The 19,556-nt window shown below is 40.7% G+C and overlaps 1 protein-coding gene across 2 annotated transcripts; it reads left to right on the forward strand.

Annotated features, from left to right (window-relative positions):
* Positions 1–231: 231 nt before the first annotated feature.
* LOC139206928 (CCR4-NOT transcription complex subunit 6) lies at positions 232–14,946 on the forward strand. Of its 2 annotated transcripts, none has more exons than XM_070836545.1 (12): positions 232–297; positions 1,425–1,546; positions 2,040–2,226; positions 2,554–2,639; positions 2,736–2,840; positions 3,061–3,129; positions 3,751–3,908; positions 4,738–4,892; positions 8,272–8,426; positions 8,676–8,909; positions 9,553–9,755; positions 9,922–14,946. In XM_070836545.1, exons 2-12 carry the CDS (start codon positions 1,435–1,437, stop codon positions 10,135–10,137), a joined length of 1,680 nt encoding a protein of 559 aa, XP_070692646.1. In that variant the 5' UTR covers positions 232–297; positions 1,425–1,434; the 3' UTR covers positions 10,138–14,946. The 2 variants fall into 2 exon arrangements, with proteins under 2 accessions (XP_070692646.1, XP_070692647.1); XM_070836546.1 differs by having other exon boundaries at positions 232–283.
* The last annotated feature ends 4,610 nt before the right edge of the window (positions 14,947–19,556 follow it).

The raw sequence follows: 19,556 nt of genomic DNA on the forward strand, positions 1-19,556 counted from the left end.
ATAATTCTGCTAATTATGCTAATTATGCATAATTTCTCAATTCGCCACAGTTAATTGAATGTGGTGTCCTATCCATGCATCTCACGGTCCGTCACTCATCACTTAAGGATTTTATTTACTCTGGCTCAACAGCTGGTTGGACCGTCTGCACGCTGACCAATAGGATCAGGCGCTGTTATCGGCAGAGAAAAAAAAATCCCTACAGTCGCCATGATACAGCAGCGGAAACGGGCGAGAAGTAGCTAGAAAACAAAAGAGAACACGCAGTCGTCCTCGCGATTTGGTATGCTCTTGCAGGTAAAAATGCAATCCTTCATGTTGAAACGGAACTATTTTCACTCATTTCACCGCGGTTTTATTTGGGTGTTAAAAGCGCGGCGGTCATTTTCCGACGCAGGACTTATTTCAATAGGAAGTCGGTCAGCTTCGAATAATTGGGATCTGTTAGCTTTTAGCTAGCAAGCTATCTCGAGCTAAGCTAAAAAGCTCGTAATTGCTTTCAAACCCAGCATTGTGTAGCTTTGCGAGCTCGTCTGCTCACTGTTTATCTCAATGATAGTGAATCCTGCTACTGGATGCTAGTTAGCGGCAGCTAACTAATGCGCTGTTTCGTGGCCTAGTGTTAATGCGCAAGTCAGTGCTTTGCTATTATGTAAACAACAATTGTACAGTATCTTTTTATATAATTTTACATCTTCTTTTGCTAACCCAGTTGGACATGCAGTTAAAGTCTGTCAATTGCTCAATGTCGCTAACTTCGCGTGTCCTTTTTCCATCTTGATAGTTAGCAAGCGAGCTAGCGTTAGCTATTTAGCGTTTGTTATTCATAGTTTGGTAGCTACCTATTTAGGTTAAGCTAGGCTAATCAGCTAGCGACAGTGGGAAGAAAATCGGCTAATCTTAGCTAGCGCTTGCTATTTTTGAACATATTTTAACAATTCCATTTTCAACTCGAACTAGTTAAGGCTTAACACAATTGTTAATAGCTTACTATTAAAGTTTAGCCCTCAAAATACTGCACCACGTTGCTGATATTAACGTTGATTATTATGTAACTCTAATGAACTCACATCCTCAATAGGAAGCTGTGTAAGTGTATATTATATTATATTATATCACAAACGTATTATTATTCATACCGTGATCAAAAACTTGCCCTTTAGGGCAAGGGTTATATTCAATATCTTTTGCCATCACGTGCACAAGTGGTTGCTTTTTAACATCTATGATACAAGTGTGGTTATCTGTCAAGACAGATTCAGCATACAAATCCTAATTCTGGGTACTTCAGCTTTAGTTTGAGGCCAGAATTACCAAATTCAATTGCAGTTTATGGAAGATATGAAGATATTTTACTATTAATGAATGACATTTAATTTAAAATTTAAAAAAACTTTGATTTAAGTTGAGATTTATCTCTGTAGTGTTATAGGAATGCCCAAGGAAAAATATGACCCGCCGGATCCCAGGCGGATGTACACAATTATGTCCACGGAGGAGGCAGCCAACGGGAAGAAGTCATACTGGGCTGAGCTGGAAATCAGCGGTGAGTTTTGTCATGGAGCTCCTAGGTGTGTAGGTAAAGTAGGCTAGTAGTATTAAATTTGTACACGTTTGTACACCAGAACAGAGGCTGGGACCAGTGATTCATCCTTTATCAAATTTGATGCCTGTTCATTTTTTGTTAATTTGACTAATTGATTATCAATCATTCCAGCTTGAGTCTCTAACTGGGGTTTGCAGGGTTCAAAATTGGTCTCTGTAAAAAAACTTTTACAATGGAGATGCAATATGGGCACAAGCGACAGTCTCAACATTTTTTGTTTGTCTAGTTGATCTTTGGCATTTTGAGAAATTAATGCAGCCTACACTTACGTCCTAGCATCATCTGTATTATTGTGAACTCCGTTAACCCATGCTGACCCATTTGCACCAATGGGAAACAATAATTCCAAGGTTCTTCCTCTGGTGCAAGCGGTGTAACGGTTGGATACTGGGACTTAATTTTCCTGTGTGCCCTTTTCCCACTGTCACTGCAGGCCGAGTAAGGAGTCTCAGCACAGCCCTGTGGTCTCTCACCCACCTCACTGCCCTGCACCTCAGTGACAACTCATTGTCACGCATCCCACCAGACATTGCCAAACTACACAACCTGGTGTACCTGGATCTCTCATCCAATAAGATCAGGAGCCTGCCGGCAGAGCTCGGCAACATGGTGTCTCTCAGGTTAGTCACATTTACTTTACAGAGAAAAGGAGTAGCTGCCATGGGGTTGGTATTGAATTATATTTTGGCTCTTAAACATGCTCCACACTGGTGGTAGTTGTTATGGTGATGCAGGATTTTCAGTTATCATTGTTTTCCTGGTTTTCTAGTCTTTCTATTGGAATGTGTTGATTGAATGCGAAAAGGGCCCGTTAGCAATTAATCTATATCTATCCATAGACTTTATTGATGGCAGAAATCTTGTAAATGTTTTTCAAAAGTAATAAAGATGGTTGTTTCTCAGGAGGTTTGGTTTCTAATGGTGAAATTCCACTATGTCCTCCACAGGGAACTGCTTTTAAATAACAACCAGTTGCGGGTTCTGCCATTTGAATTGGGGAAACTGTTTCAGTTACAAACACTGGGGTTGAAAGGTGAGTGGCTTATCAGTGCTTTTTGTTGCCATTCTAGCCTTGAAATCCCTTTGTTCCCTTGCGACGATTCAGCCCGTGTTGCTTTTCTCTCACCAGGAAACCCACTTGCACAAGAAATTATGAGCCTCTACCAGGAACCTGATGGCACGCGGAGACTGCTCAACTACTTGTTAGACAATCTGGCAGGGGCTATCAAGCGCAGTGAGTCCCCCCCTCTCTCTCTAGCAGCTGTGAGACTGGAACAGAAATTACATTCCATTTGTTTTTATTTCCCAATATGATGGGTTCATCAGTATATAGAGATGAGGAAATGGTGAACCCAACAGCTTATGTCCCCTTAACTTTGTGGTTGTCATTGTGTGACACCTTTGTTCATGTTGGCGCCCATATTTAACCTTTTTTTTTTTTTTACTCTGCGCAGTGCCAACAGAGCAGCCCCCAGCTCGGTCATGGATCTCACTCCAGGAACCAGATCGAGCACGACCCTCAGGTTAGGGCAACGTACATGTAACATGACCTGATGCACACACACTCAGCAATCCTTTTTGTAATCAGCTGTTCCATATATATGGATCTATCATGTATCCATAAAAATTGACTGTCAGCAACATTCATCTGTAGTATACGCACACTTCTGTGGTTGAACCTGACCAAAACTAACTTGTCAGCATAACTTAACATTTTTGCAAAAAGAGCAATAGATCCCATGCAAATACATAAAGTATTCCAGGGTTTCCAGTGGGTTGAGCATTTAGTTTTGTGTAACCCTAATGGAGACCGCCATAACTGTGCTGTTTTGACTGACTCAGTGCTTTTTACAGTAAAGATGATGGCATTATGTCAAAATATCCCTGTGGTGGCAAATCTATAAGGATATGTTTCCTCATCCACGGGGGGGTGGGGGGGTTAAAGTTGACCCTGTTTACAAAATGGAATATTATTCCATGTATTGAAGTGAAAAACAATACAGCAGAGAGGTATCCAATTTGAGGTTAGTTCTTAAACAAATGTGTCAGTGTCCCTACCCGACCTTAAAGATGTTAGAGCAAATCAAAAATCACCTGCTGTTTTAGCATTTCTAAGATCTGCCCTTTGTCTGTTTCTCCCCCAGCGCTGTTCTCTGTGATGTGCTACAATGTGCTGTGTGATAAGTACGCTACACGACAGCTATATGGCTACTGCCCCTCTTGGGCTCTAAACTGGGAGTACAGGAAGAAATCCATCATACAGGAGATCCTGGGCTGCAATGCAGACATCATCAGTTTGCAGGTGAGAGGTGGATGTCAAAGTATGTTTTAGATTGTCACAGAAAATTGATGTTTATTTTGTACGTCTGTGCGTGTCCAACAAGGTCAAAAGAATTTGGGTTGGATGGTGCTAGTGGGACGTTTCTTCATAAATTAAATTGACACCGTAAAAGCAATGTGTGCAAAATGTCATGCAATAAATGCTTCCCTTTGCTCAGTATCAGGTTATTTTCTAAATCTACTGGAATAGGTTGCAATATTTTGCATCTTGTGAGGAAGTGACGAAACTATTTGCATAATTTGATTACTTTATAATGTGTGGAGGTGTGTGGTGAAATGGTGATGTCACCTTGGTTGGTCTGTGTTGTTAAGTTCTGTTGTTTATCTGTTAATGTGCTTTAATACTTGCAAAGTTGTTTTTGCTTCTCTTTTTATAAGAAGAAATTAATAAACTGGAATAAGTAAATTAAGTACAAATATATAAAGAAATGTCTCAGATATATTCTTTTGCGTCTGTATGTCCATATCACAAGCAGCAGGGTTAAAGTCTCACTATAAAAAAAATCTACAAAGGATCTCTTGCATACAGATGCTTTCATCAATGCAGAATTACTCCCAAATGTTCGCTGGTGTCTTCGCTTCCTCTCTGAACATTTTTTTCGTGCTGCAACTTGTGCAAATAGTCAGTGCCAAAAAAAGGCATCTTGCACCATCTCTTACTCTTCTCAGACTTGTATTAAAATGTTAAATTTAAAATTACAGTTCTATCCTTCATTTTGAAAAGCATTGTTATACTTCCATGACTGTCAGCCCTTCCTGTTGTTCATCCTGATGTTTTTTGTTGATTACAGGAAGTTGAGACGGAGCAGTACTACAATTTCTTCTTGCCTGAGCTGAAGGAGCAGGGATATGACGGGTTCTTCAGTCCAAAGTCACGAGCCAGGACTATGTCCGAGTCGGACCGCAAACACGTGGATGGTTGTGCAATTTTCTACAAGACAGAAAAGTATGTACCTACATTTTTTTGTTTTCCTATGGCCTGTATCTCTTGTTGAGTAGCCTCAATAGGACTAACATTTAAACATCAAATTCTTTAGGATTTCTTTTTTTTAAATAAATGCCCGAATCATTGACTTTGCATTTTATGACAGTCAGACCACAAACAGTTTCAATTGAATATCGGGTTTTACCCCTATCATCAGTTAATATAAACTAAATTAAGACTTTATTAAATATTATATATATTAAATATATTTAATATATTAAAATTAATATCATTGTGATATAGACAGAAGAGATGTAGGAGTTAATCTACTGAAAATATTTGAAAGAATGTTTCCGTTAATCACCGTTAGAATTCTACATAATGCTTCTGACTTCTCTTATTTTACTCTCACACTACTTAAATCTGCCACGCTTTTATTGCTTCCGCTTTTTCCTTAAGCTCTCTTTTCCCTCCACACACAAACACCCACACCTCTTGCCTCTTTTTTTTTTTTTGTTAACTATACACACAGGCTTGGCCCTTCCCCCTGCCTCTTTCTGTTTCCCTCGCTGTATGTGTCTGCTCTCACTTCCTTCATCCGCAGTATATTTTATGAAGTTGTTGGAAAAAACATTGCTCATTAACACTTACTTCATTTTCACAACAGCAGGTGGGCCGCATGTAGAGGAGGCTTGTTGTTTATGTCGTAGCCTTTCAAAACACTCAAAACCCACGTGGCATTGGTACCAACCAGGTGCACGTCAGCCTGCAAACATAAATAGATCTACATTAACCTACCTGTGATTAGACCTACGTGTTTGAAGGGTAGCGCATGGGGAGATTGTCCACTAGGCAATGGATCACGGATGGCGTCATTCTCTTGGACAGAAAAAATAAATAAAAATGATAAAATGGGTCATCAAACATACTTTGACAGCTGTTAATATACCTGGGCGGCTTGCTCAAATAAAGTCTATGTGCATGAAACACTACATTGATACTGGGAGACATACCCTATGCTACCTCCATATTGTGGTATGTTGATGGTGTCTTTGTTGATGGGTGTGGGGCTACCTTTGGTGACTTGCCTAACCAGCTTGATTACCTTTTTAATGAAACCGTGATAACATTGGTTGTGCTCATCTTGGTAAAGCGTTTGAGTAAAGAGTTTGTGTCAAGTCCTCAATGCTACATATGTTTAACCTGCTTTCATGAACAACAAACTGCTTTAGAAATGGTTCATAGTTCATAGCTGGACATAAAAGCTAGATCAGTGGTGTATTTTTAGACTGGATACTAAGGGATGACGTTGACGGCAAGCTTCACGTTAGATTATATCATAGTGCACTGATTTGACTATTAAATCTTTTATCCATAGTTTGAGAAATCATCTTCTGAAAACCGTGCACATGTTTCATTTAGAATATGAAAGTGGTCAAGGTTTCATGCTTTTGAGTCTGCCATGGCTACTCTCAAAATCCTGCACACATCAAACATAATGCTGGTGGGACATTTTTATTATAGAAGTGGAAGTTTGTTGAAATTACAGATTGAATTAGAAGGTAAAAAGGGGGTAGATTTGTTTTTAAAGCAGCATTTGTTTTAGAGTTGAAATCAGCTGTGAGCAATCAATCCTGAACTGTTGAAAGGGAACTTGCATATGTAAGCCTGTTTACGGGTCTTTGACTGCTATTGGATATGTGAAAAGTTGTGTAAAGCCTGTTGTGACCCCAGAGGGAGCTGCACAGAGTCTGATAACTTGCCTCAGGTGATATCATTTGGGGCGTTGTATGATGGGACTGAAGACTGTATGTTTTGAAAAAGAAAGAAATCTGAAGGTGACACCAGTCAGAAAAATAATTAGCTTATCAGAGCCCTCTAGCCTGCTCCTCACCTGAGGCTACAAGCTCAAGGGTACATTAGCCGTTACTAGCACAACACACCAGAATCTGACTAAACTTTTGGCTGGCAAGTTGCATAGTGGGTAATATACGCACCTGTTTTTGATAAAGAACATTGCACAGAATAAGAAATGCCATCTCTCTTGTTCTGCTGTCTGTAGAGAGTCTGACGATGTCAACACAAGTACAGTTTTTTAATAACAATTGTAATAAGACACACATCACTGAATAATGACAAGCTGTTTTTATAAATATATGTAAATGTGTACATAAAATATATTAATTATTTTACATAAAAGAAACCATCCCAAATTTGGACCTAGATTTTCCAATAATGCAAATTGCAAATAAATGGTTAGCTGGTTTAAAAGTACTGTTCAATCTTTACATCATTGTTTTTCATTGTGCTGAATGTCTAATTTTATATAGAATTGCTTGGGAAATTAATACTGCTGGTCTCTGAGTATCCATCTCTGCACCAGATGACTTCCCCAGACTACCATAATCTCAACATGAAAAGTAATGCAGAGCAAGTACTCCACCTTGTGCTGACACTTTTACCTCAGTGGATATTACGTTTCATAGCAACCAGAGCGTCTCAGCTGAAAAAACACTGCACATTCAAAGTGTTGTGAAGCACTCCCAGCTGCATATTTTGCAAAGGAGTGCCTGGCATTTTCAGCTAGAGAAAAACCGCTTCGGTGGACACAGGCGACACGTTTAGTCTGTCTGTCGATCTCCGATCTGTTCACTGTTGTGGTGCAGCGACTAACACCGAGCTCCACCATCACCAAACACCAGCTTCAGGCATCATTGTGTGATTTGACCCCTCCATTAAAATTATTTTTTTTTTTTTCTCAATCAGATTTAGAATTTATCCTAAATGGGGGCAAACAAGCAATATGCAGAAACATTTTAATTATGGAACGAATCAATGAGCAAAAAAAAAGATTTGGTTTTTAAGACCTGACAAATCAGATTTGACTATGAAACACCTAAAAGATTAAGTTAGGTATTTTATTCATTCATTCATTTATTTTTACATTAATACCAGTTTTTTGTAATTGTAGACTTTAGATTAGTGGCTAACATAGTATTCATCTGAGGCTGAAGTGTTTGTGAAATTAAAGCAACACAACTTAATGGAATACTGTTATTAGCCTGCAGTTAATACAGTGGCATGTTTTTTGACATAACATAGCATAGGCATAAGTATGGAAATAATTGGGGAAAAAAAGTTGCATCATGCATGAGCCATTTTGGGACACAGCTACAACACTTTTGAACCTGTAGAGTTACACTGAAAGTTTTTAGCTCATACATTTTGGTTTTCCTTGCAGTGGTCCTGGATTCTCATCTTTAGTGCAGCTGTTAGAATCCAGGATCTATTTGCAGCACATCATAAATTATGAGCTTGTTTTTGTTCATTTATTCCCACCACAGCTTAAAAAACTTGTGTTAAGCCCTCTCCTCTCCTGTCTCCCTCTGTTTATCTCCAGGTTCAGTGCAGTGCAGAAGCACACAGTGGAGTTCAACCAGCTGGCCATGGCTAACTCCGAGGGCTCCGAGGCTATGCTGAACAGGGTCATGACCAAGGACAACATCGGGGTAGCTGTACTGCTTGAAGTCCGCAAAGAGATGATGGAGCTCTCCTGTGAGTAGACAGTATTCTGTTCTTTGGGACGTCTTATTCGGTTGCCTGGCATCTCTAGAGCTACTGAATCAGTCCTTCCGTAAGGTCGAATAGTCCTGCTAGACCTGAATTGACTTATGTCTGAAATTTACTGAGAAGTGGGAGTTATAGTGCAAGGATTGGTGATGGTGTTACAAATGGCCATGATGTTCTTCTACCGGTGTACGTCATTTGTCTTCTTCCTGCTTACCTTTTGTATCTCCTCCTCAGCTGGAAAGTCGCTCCATGGCATGGAGAAGCAGCTGCTCCTGGTAGCCAATGCACACATGCACTGGGACCCAGAGTACTCTGACGTCAAGCTGGTCCAGACCATGATGTTCCTGTCAGAGGTGAAGAACATAGTGGACAAGGCCACACGCAGCCTCAAGTTGTCCTCTGTCTCTGGTGAGACAAATGCCATTCCACTGGTGCTGTGCGCTGACCTCAACTCCTTGCCTGACTCTGGTAAGTAAGAGAGGCTGATAGAGCTGTGCCAGATTTGACCGCAGAGAGTTTGTGTATACAAAGAAACATACATGCGCTGAAGATACTGCAACAACAGTGCCACTACAGCGACGGGTAATTGTTGCTGCAAAGGTTGCTTGCTTGTTTCCTAGTATCTCCTAACAATGCGTCGAGGTGCCTTTGAGTGAAACTGAACCTCAAACTTCTCTTGATGTGCAGGTCTTTCTCTTTGATGACTGCTTCGTTAATTTAATGAAGCATATCTCAAATAACGCACCTAAATATAGTAAAAAAATCCTTTTGAAAAGATGCTCAAGCTTTTCTGCTTCTCTTTGCTGCGTCATTCATTTTGGTGCACAAGATGATAAATGATGGAACTTGATTGTTAATATTTTGATTCCTTTTGGTATTTGTTCCCACAAATATTTCTATACACAAACTGTAGCGTGGCTTGCCATACAGGTACTTCTTTGATATCAAGAGCAAGTACTGCTAGTAACATAGAGTATCTAAAATTCTTGCCCTAATGCCGTTCAGCGGTACCTATGGTAACAGTATAAACCACTCTGTTGGGACCTTGAAGTCCCACTTGACCTTTCTTGATTCTGATGAAGATGACTTCTCATCTCTTCGCTCTGTTCAGGCGTAGTGGAGTACCTTAGTTCTGGTGGAGTGGACTGCACCCACAAGGACTTCAAGGAGCTTCGCTACAGCGACAGTCTGACCAAATTCAACTGCAATGGCAAGAACAGCACGTCCAATGGCAGGATCACCCACGGCTTCAAGCTGAAGAGCGCCTACGAGAACGGCCTGATGCCTTACACCAACTACACCTTTGACTTCAAGGTGATTGTATTCACAGCGCCTGCGTTTGTATTTGTGATTATAGTAAATGTTGCTTGTACTTGTGCAAAGAGGCACAGTTGGCAGCCTTTCATTCTATTATCCAGTGATGTATTTATCTGCTTCTTCAAACTCTGTTGAGGTGACTCCCTTCTTCTTCTCTCCTTAGGGTGTCATCGACTATATTTTCTACTCCAAGCCTCACCTGAACGTGCTGGGTATCTTGGGCCCCCTTGACCCCCACTGGCTCGTAGAGAACAATGTCAGCGGCTGCCCACATCCCCACATCCCCTCCGACCACTTCTCCCTCTTTGCCCAGCTGGAGCTGCTCCTGCCCAACTTGCCCCCCCAGGTGAACGGGCTCCATCTGCCTGCACGCAGGTAGTGAGTCCCTGCCACACCACCAGGGGGAGCTGCAACCGCAGCCTCTCCCTTTCCAGCCCTCCTCCCTCCCACTACCAGCTCTTCCCTCCACCACAACAGAGGAGGAAGACAAAAAAAAAACACAACCTGTAAAATATTCGTACAGTGAGGTCTGGCCGACAGGGATTTCGTATAATGTTATAGATATTCTATATTTTTCTTTTTTCTTTCTCCGTTTTTCTTTTTTGTTCTTTTTTTAACTGCTCGATTCAGTCCTGTTTGTGTATCATATTTTGTGTTTTGGACTCCCCTTCCTCCTCAGATCCAACCCCCCACCCACTTTGCTTCTGTCTTTCAAACTAGAGGGGATGGTAGCTCATTCAGATTTGTTACATGGGGCTCTGTTTGGTTTAAAAGCAATGGGAAACTTGGAAGTGGCTGAGGGGACAACACTCACCTGAAAAGCTCCATAGCTGATGGTCTGCCTGTCTGTCCTGTATAAATCTGAAACCAGCAAAGACAGCAGACTTGTCAGTCTCAGACCTCCATCACTGGCTTGTGCTTGTTTTCCCTTGTACTCTGGGCAGCCAGCGTACCTTCTCAGTCTTTCTAGGATACACTCGTTGGTTGCGTCAGATGTTGTTGGGTTAGAGCAGCTTTTAGCTGGTAGTTGAGTCCCCGGAGGTGGATGTAGCGCTGTTCATATGAGGTGAGATTTCCTGCTGTCATTCTGTGGTGCTGAGGCCTTTTGTGTGGTCACGGCCTCCCGTGGTGCTACAAGATAGTCTACACCTCTGACCCCGGCCCTGGTGCATTAGCTACCAAACCCACAGATGCCTCAAGAACCAGACGTCCGAGAGCTACAGTTGCCTGATTCATACAGGCAGCATGTAGTGCTAATTTGTGAAAGAAGTAGATGGTGAGAAACTGAGAGCAGCTACCATCCTGTTTGCAGACTGTTTCACCCCAGCTTGTATAGTTGTTAGGCTAGTCTTGTGCTTAGGAGCTCATGTGGCCCATGTGCCACTGTTTTGGTCAAGGGTCAAGGGATTTAGGCTGATGGGCAAATCGATGAGGGGCTTTCACAAATCTTTTCTTTGTCTTGATTGCTTTTAGGCAGAGAGAGCGAGTAATGGCTGATACACAGGAGTAAAACCAGCATTCCTCTCACTGTCTGGAGTTGCCATCCAACTCCACACGTGCAAGCTTACAAACACAGGCACACACACACACACACACACACACACACACACACACACACACACACACACACACACACACACACACACACACACACACACACACACACACACACCACAGGTAATTTGCAGGCAGATCTGTAGCACTGTCTCCGAGGCCAGTAGTGACTTTCCCCAGCCATAAATTCCATACACAAAAGCAGTGGTTTTTTCACAAGTGTTTGTACAGAATAGAAATCTAGACTCAGTCTTTACATGATTGTATATGAACCACAAAAGACCTGTTTTCTGGCGTTTTTTGTACTAAGAGTAAATTATGATCAGATTTGAAAAAAAAAAAAAAAAGATTGTATTGTAAACTATGGCTAAATTTTTATCCAGTTAATGTTAAGATGAATTGATATTACCAGCTTGTACAAAAGACGTAAGAAGAGGTTGTTCAAGGCGTTCGCTGTCACTACTTTGCACTCCCTTGAGATTAACTGTAATTAATGTATCAGTATTGTTTAATCACCCCCCCCCCCGCTGTTGATTTGATTTGCCGGCATATTGCTGCGATTGTAAATAGTAAACTCTGCCTGTTGCTTCTTGCCCAATAACAAAGCCATTGATCCACACTGCTGCCATCAGTTCAGACAAAAGGACACGCATGGATGAGTCACAACCCACCTGTGACTCCACATCTGTTCATCTATACATCTCACCCACACTCCCACTAGTGACGTGTGACTGATACAATCTATATCGATTCCACATGTACAAGAAACATCGTGCCTCACTGTAGCAGTTGTTGTTGTCTTGCACTATTTACATTTGATGAACGCCTGAACAACCTTTTCTCCTTTTATTTTTAAATACTGTTGAGACATTTGTGAAGATTTTATGTCCTTTTATTGGTTTTTGTTAATGTTGATTTCCTTTTTTATGAGCTGTGACAATGTTATGATGATGTGTATATCCTTCCTATTCATTGAGCTCTCTAGTAATCAGGTATGCTTTCTCCACCGACCCTTTCTCCTCTCTGTAAGGAGCATGAGTAGGATGTCTTATCTTTATTAAATCCACTCTCGGATACATCGTTTGGCCCCCCTCTTTGTACCTTAGCACAGCTCCATGCCCAGACTCCCAAAATCTGTAGCCCTTTGCTCCTTCCCTGGCCATGAGTTTTAAATCTCCTTAAGCTTGTCCATCACCCTATAACCCTTAACCTCAACTGCCCAACCTCAGACTTGCCCTACCCACTATATTACTCAAGCTGTGTCTTTTAAACCCCATTTGCTCAACCACTTTGTATAGTTCTCTTACCCTCGTCACTGCAGCTATAGTGCCATTTGTGGAACCCCTACCTCTGTATTGGGAAAGGTGGAAGGCCCACTTATGCTCTGCTTTTGGGTGAACAAGGGAGGGAGGGGCAGTGAGCTCAGCTATTCCTCTAAAAGCCAAGCAAACGCGTTGCTATGGATCAAATTTGTTACGTCCCAAACAAACAAGTGAAATCTGTCACTGATGGAGCGATTATTTCAACAGCCACGCTTTTACACGGAAACAACGGATGATGAGCACTTAGTAGATTCAGATGCAGCTCCCCTCACTCCCTGTTCCACCATATTAGCAAATAAAGATCTCATTACTTTGACGTATATGTTGAAATGACATTTTTTTAAAGCAAGAGGGAAGCAAGTAAATAGGAAGTATAAGTTTTGTCCTCAGATCAAGGTCTCTTGTCCCTTTATTTCTCCCTTACATGTTTGTTTTTAACTTTTTTTTTTTGTCGTTTGTTTTCCAATGGAAACCAATGTGTCCAGTTTTTTTTTCCTGAATGGCATTAGTATTGTAGTAGATTTAAAGGCTAGCTTTTTTTGTAAAGTGTGAATAAAAGATGTATCTCATGTTTCCTTTCTAAAAAGATATTGAATTGTGTTGTTGATGTGTAAATCATGAATTCTATGACGGTGTTATGTTTGCTACATTGTTTTTACTTTTACTCAATATATTTTTTCCCCATATACTCTTACTCCCATCACAAACCAAATCCTCTGTAGAAATCATGATGAGACGTTGTCCTGATGGATTGATTGGAGGAGCTGAATGTTCCTGCTGATGCCTCGTAGAATGAAGGATTAAGTGCGTATCGGAGGGAAAAGTACCTGCATCATTGGTGTCAGTAAAAACTGTCAGCACAGGGATATTCAATTGTTTTCTATTTCTTTTTTTTTTTTTTTTTACTTTACAGCTTTATTTTGGATGTTGCATGGCACTAGCTGGAGAGTGCTAGTGCCCGTAGGTTAGGGCAGCAGAGCTGTCTTACTACATAGTGGCTGAAGTTCAGTACTAGACAACACTGTTCTGACTGGTGTAAAATGTGTTTGTAAGACTAAGCTAATGACCTGCCGCTGGTCGCTAGACTGGTCCTGTGATGATTTTGAGTACTACTAGTCCATCTCACTCTGTTTGTGCATCACAGTGGTTAAATTTGTTACACTAGCTAGCTACTATTGATGGTCACTGAGTTGACTTGTAAATCTTTTCGGTTGTTGACCCCCCTCCCTCCCCCGCTTCATTTTTCATCAGTCTCGTCGAACCACAGAATGGTTTCTGACTGAAAATCTGGCGAATCACAGAACCGATTTGTGTCACCCTGTAAGCTTTGGCGAGTTGTCACTTTGTTGGCTTCGTATTTTCCACTGTTGCATTGTGTCCCATAGTCGGCTTGTTAGACGTGGAGTGATTTCCCAGGCTGCATCTCTCTGTAATGGTGCACACCAAAGCTGCTTGTAGTTCAGTCCTCTGTTGTAGAGCAAGTTCCTTGACCAACCTTTTTTTGCTTTTTTAATCCGCATCATAGTCTTCATGAAATGTTAGGGCTGTAAGGAAAGCAAGGTACTTTTGTCCTTTTCCTTGAATCACATGAACACGTTGCATCCATCATACTTGTCACTCTTGTCGCAGTTTGGTTTCTCAACTCATTTTGAATGCATCCTTTTCCAAAAAACTTGGCAATAATACCCAGAAACATTCAGACACATTTAGAATGGGGTTTTTAAGTATTTTATCTCAAATGTAGCTATTTCATCTTTCAAGCTGAGGTCTTTCTTGTTTTGCTATTAAACTCTACGTCTTCAACCTTTTTAGACAGTTTTGTTACCTGGACACTTTTTTTTTTTTCCCCTCCCTTATATCATCCATCTTGTATATTTGCTCATCTCCTCCCTGCTGATCTAGTGGTAGTTGTTCAATGATCAGGATTGTCTATCTGTAGTCAGCTGAGTACATATATTGATCTGTGTCACTGTGTTTATGCACTGGACCAACTATTGTTTACCATTCATGAAATACCAGCAAAAAAAAAAAAATAATGACAAAACACTTGCACAATGTTGTAGAATGTCCATTAACCCAGATGAGAAATCAAGGCAGCTGTTTTCAAATCAACACATACTGTTTTAAAAAGAAACTGAATGGTAAACAATGCTTTCTGTTGTACCCCTTAGCCGTCCTCTCGATTCTCTTTGGACTAGTTTTGTTCTTTTATTTTTTTTCCGTTTGACTACAGGTTCTGCTTGTTTCCTTTACACCTACCTATGTATTTTCCTACTTCTGGTTGAAAATAAATTCTATATTATCTGTTTCAAGCTGTGTCACCTCTTATTCTTTGCAATGGATATTGAAAATAAATTCTATATCTGTTCTTGTATTGCCTCCTTTTTGCTTCCTTTTTTCCCCTCAATTTTTTTTAACATTTTTTCCAGTCTCTGACTTGATTTGACACTAGACACAACACAAAGTACAGGTGGTATTTTCAGTGCTCATTTTCTCCTCTTCCTCACTCCAGTGACCTTGTCAACCATTTAAAATGTAGAAAATATACAGTGAAAGCAATGCGACTACTGGCTCACACCACCTGGTGACTCCTGTCAGTGTTGTGTTTCGAACTAACTGGGCACTGTGCTGCTTGATGTTGAAGGTACAAGTGTGTCAAACAGCTGGTGGAGGCTGGATTATGAGGCCCAAGGGTTTGCAGGTTTCATTCCAAATAAATTCTGCAGCCGTGTAATTAAGTGATGTGAGTGTCAGTGGATGTTTTGTTGAAATTAAAACCTTCACACTTAACTGTGTGACACAGTGGGTTAGTGAGGCCATCTTGGCTGAGGCCTCTGTGTCAGCAAGTACACTCACCCCCTGAAGTCCTGAAGTATCCTTTAGTAAGACACTGAACCATTATCAGCACCACGAGTGCTGTTTTGTAGATGAGCATGAAAGTCTAACATTATCATTTAATACCTAAAATAGCCTGGGGATGACAGCTTGTGTATTATCATTTGTAGACACATGGTGGAGCCAAAGGATCACCTCGGAACAGGCACGGACAACTGATCCGTCCATTTCATCTGCTGTGGGAGTCAGTGATGGCTCATACCATCAACTGGAATGAATTTAGAGAGAACAGGGACGGTGTGAGACAGGAAGACAAGTGGGAAACTTAAGTTGGAACGCAGTAGGAACACATGACTATAATCAAGAGGTTTATCAAACATCTATAGATTAAGTAGAACATGTGTAACATTTGCTCTGAGTGGTTTTCTCTGTCACAAATCACTGTAAATTCAATACCTTTGGGTTTTGGACTGTTGATGCACTGCCTTTACTGTTACACTTTACATTTGTAGATTAAAAAGCCTCTTAGTTGAAAAAATCAATTTTGCTCTTAGAAATCGATTTTGCATTCAACAAGTTGGAAATGACCTTATTTTCATACTTCACAATGGAGAGTGTTCCATGTACACCACCTGATATTTAATGTTATTATTATTTCACTAATTAATTCATGTGTGACTAACTGAGGGGTGGTGATAGTCCTGCTGTTTTCCCAAGCATAAGTCAAATAGGGTAAAAAAAAAAGATTGCATGAAAAAACAGAGCAGTGATTCACTTTTCTACTGGTCATGAAATCTTCAAATTTTGCACTGTAAAAATGTTAAGAGTCATATTCGACTCTCAAGACAACAAGAGTAACGATAATAATGACAAGCAGCCCTAGAACAGGTAGGATCTAAGTAGAAAGTTCAACACTGTTAACTTGTCTCTCTTCATCATGCTCAGCCTGACATGAAACAACGCGTAGTGCTCATAGGAATGTTTCACAGCAAGCCTTTAATCACTACGGTGTCCCCTGAAGATTCTCTGAAGATTGGTTGTGTTTGTTGACTGCGCATGCTAATTAACATTTTCCTCCAACTGTTGGGCTGGTACATTTAGCAGAACTTGGTGGACTTCCACACTAAAGAGCTGCAGCTGTGTCCATGAAATTAGTACCAGTTAACAGACCTGCAGGTGACGTGAGCCACCATCCCACGTGATGAAGTGGTTGCAGACGAAACCTGCAAGACTCACGCACAACAGAAAGCATACAGATGCCCACAGGAGAGAAAGAAAGAGAGAGAGAGAGAGAGAGAGAGAGGAAGAATAATGCTAAAATGATGTGTTCTGCAGAACAAAGTAATTATCAATAGATCCACATTCAGCACACACACACACCTCTATACGTAGATTCAATAAGGACAAATATTAATACAAAAGTTGTGTGCAAAGAGCCACAAGGCTTCCTGTTATTACCCTGAAATGGACTGTGACTGTAAATCTAATTCTCACCTGGCTGTGCTCATATGGTAACCAGGGTCTTTAAGAAAACATGCTGTTGTAATTCAGTTAATCTGTTTAAAATGAAAGTTAGGAAGTTGGAAGAGAATATCAAAGGTTGTCCAAAGGGCATTTTTCCCTCTTAAGGACATGAACTATTTCTTGTTTTGAATGGAATTTTCTTGCAGGAACAGCTGCCCAAATGTGAGTTTGTTGTTCGCATAAAGAGAAATAAGGACACAGAGAAGAGACAGATTCCTCTTCACTTCACCCCAATGTTTGAGGACTATCTGTCTTGTGTTGACGTGGCAGCATGATTGCTAAGCCTGTAAAGTCCTTTGCAGATGTAGACTCTCTCTGTCTCTCCCCTCTTGTTCCTGCTTGTTTTCTTCCTTCTCTATATCCTCCTTTATTCCTCCTCCCCCACTCAATCATCCTGTTTTTTTATCCTTTTCCTCTGGAATTCCCACTAGTGTGTCTAAGTGTGTGTGCGTATGACTACTAGGCCAGTTGCCTGTGTGATGTTCAGCCAACTCTTCCCAACACGCTCTCAGAATACGTCTTCGGGTTCCATGGTTGTGGATTCAAGTTGCTAAGCTCCAGAAATGAGCGCATGAAATATAGCTGTGTGTGTGTAACTATGGCTGGACTAGCCAGACACACAGCCAACACAGCAGGACTCGCCTGTGCTCAACCCTGAAATTTCCTGAGACTTTTCTGTGGACGTCACCTCAGAAAGACCCTGGTCTGAACAGTGAACCTGAACGGTGACAGAAGAAGGTTTTCTGGCAGTAGGTTTTACTGCAGAGGGAATAACACCTGAGCATTTGCTGGTCTGTAAAACAGCACATGTGTGTGTTTTATTACTCTTGTAATAAAACACACACCTTCCTCTCTAAGAGGACAAACCACACCCCTTAGTTTATAAGGGGGTGTGGTTTTGTCCCATTAGAGAGGAAGGTGACACCGGAGAGTTCTCTCATGACTTATTGTAATGTAAAACCAAGTAATGAAAGTTCACTGAGCTGCAGAAAATAACTTCATCTCACCTACATTAACTTAAATCATCAACTGCTTTGTCACGCAGTCACATGCTACATTCGCATTTGCTTTGCATTTACATTTTCACTTAATGAAATCAATGCCAAACCTGAACAAACACATCTTAGCTATACTTTTGTGATATGTACCCGTACATAACATCAGTGAAAATCCACATTAAGTTCCCATAGGAAGTACGACGCTGTTAAACACACAAGGTGTACAAGAGTCAAAATAAAAAGAGTGTAATACACGACAGTCACACAACACCAGCAGACAGCTAGTGTAGCGGCTAGCTTCGTTAGCAGGAAGTTTATCACTGAAAAATGTAATTCTACTGAATCACACATCAACAATTACAAAATAGCTGTAACAAATATACATTTGAAGTTGTACAAATGTTGTAAATTGTACTTTTTAATGTGAAATGAGTAAAATCTATATCATATATATAAATTAATGATAAAACTCTTGTCTGTTGTACAGCGTGTGTGTGTGTGTGTGTGTGTGTGTGTGTGTGTGTGTGTTTTTAGGACTCTTTCCTGTAAGAGCAGGGTGGCCAGATGTAATGTTTTAACTGAAGTCACCTGTTGCCAGCAGGATAAACTCAACAGACCAGAGAGCTGAAATGTACCCAAAGTGATATGATTTAACTGCTGCCCCCTTGTTGAACAGTGCTGTGTTCACATGTGAAGAAGTTATGGCTAAATGGAAAATAATATTAAATCCCGTTCCCTTTGCCAGGCCCTTTATTTTGACTCATCTAACAGCTGCTTCTCATTGCTGGGTTTTATTGTTATGATTCAGGACGAGCCCCCTTTAACATATTTTAAGATGTCATGTGCTGTTTATGTCACAGGTCATAAAAAACATCATAAAACGTCTGCAGAAGGCAGACAGACTTAGCTTAAATATGGTTCCTGCAGACTTGCTTTGGTGCATAGTGCCTGTGAGATTAATTTTTTCACCCATCGCATCCAACATACAATACGCTGTTTTGCTTCTGATTCTAGTGAAATCACAGCTATGAATTAAACAATGAAAAATGGTTTAAAATTAATGAGGATTTCTGACAGAACGCTATTTGATTCATTTTTAGGAAACACGTAAAAAAAAATAAATGGAAAAGACACGTGAAACACAACATTTCAGATGACACAACAGAACTGTTTCCTATCTGTTGCTGCTGTGTTTTGTCCATTGCACCTTTGAGCCATCATGCATTCAAGCCCTGCTGTATTGAATGTACTGCGTATTAAGATGGCAGCTCCTTTACGCTCAAAAACAAAACCAATGTAACCACAGCAATGAAATAAACAATGAAAAATGGTTTTGAGTTAATGAGGCTTTCAGAGACCGATGTGATGAAATTTTAAGATTAGTAGCCTTGAATGAGCAGAGGAAAAGTAATGCAACCTTGAATTACATAACACTGGTTTCTAGGTATGAGAAATGCTGTCATGAAAATGAGCATTTTCTTTCAAAAATATGTCACAGGAGCTTGTTTGGTCTCTAAACATGTTGGACAGACCTCACCGAGATGGAAGATGCTCCAACCAGCGAG

The sequence above is a fragment of the Pempheris klunzingeri genome, chromosome 9 (genome assembly GCF_042242105.1).
Source record: "Pempheris klunzingeri isolate RE-2024b chromosome 9, fPemKlu1.hap1, whole genome shotgun sequence".
NCBI classification, from domain to species: domain Eukaryota; kingdom Metazoa; phylum Chordata; class Actinopteri; order Acropomatiformes; family Pempheridae; genus Pempheris; species Pempheris klunzingeri.

Coding starts and splice junctions, on each gene's coding strand:
- LOC139206928 (XM_070836545.1), top strand. CDS start 1,435: ATGCCCAAGGAAAAATATGACCCGCCGGATCCCAGGCGGATGTACACA. Junction 2,640..2,735: donor ACAAACACTGGGGTTGAAAG/GTGAGTGGCTTA, acceptor TTCTCTCACCAG/GAAACCCACTTGCACAAGAA. Junction 3,130..3,750: donor AGATCGAGCACGACCCTCAG/GTTAGGGCAACG, acceptor TTTCTCCCCCAG/CGCTGTTCTCTGTGATGTGC.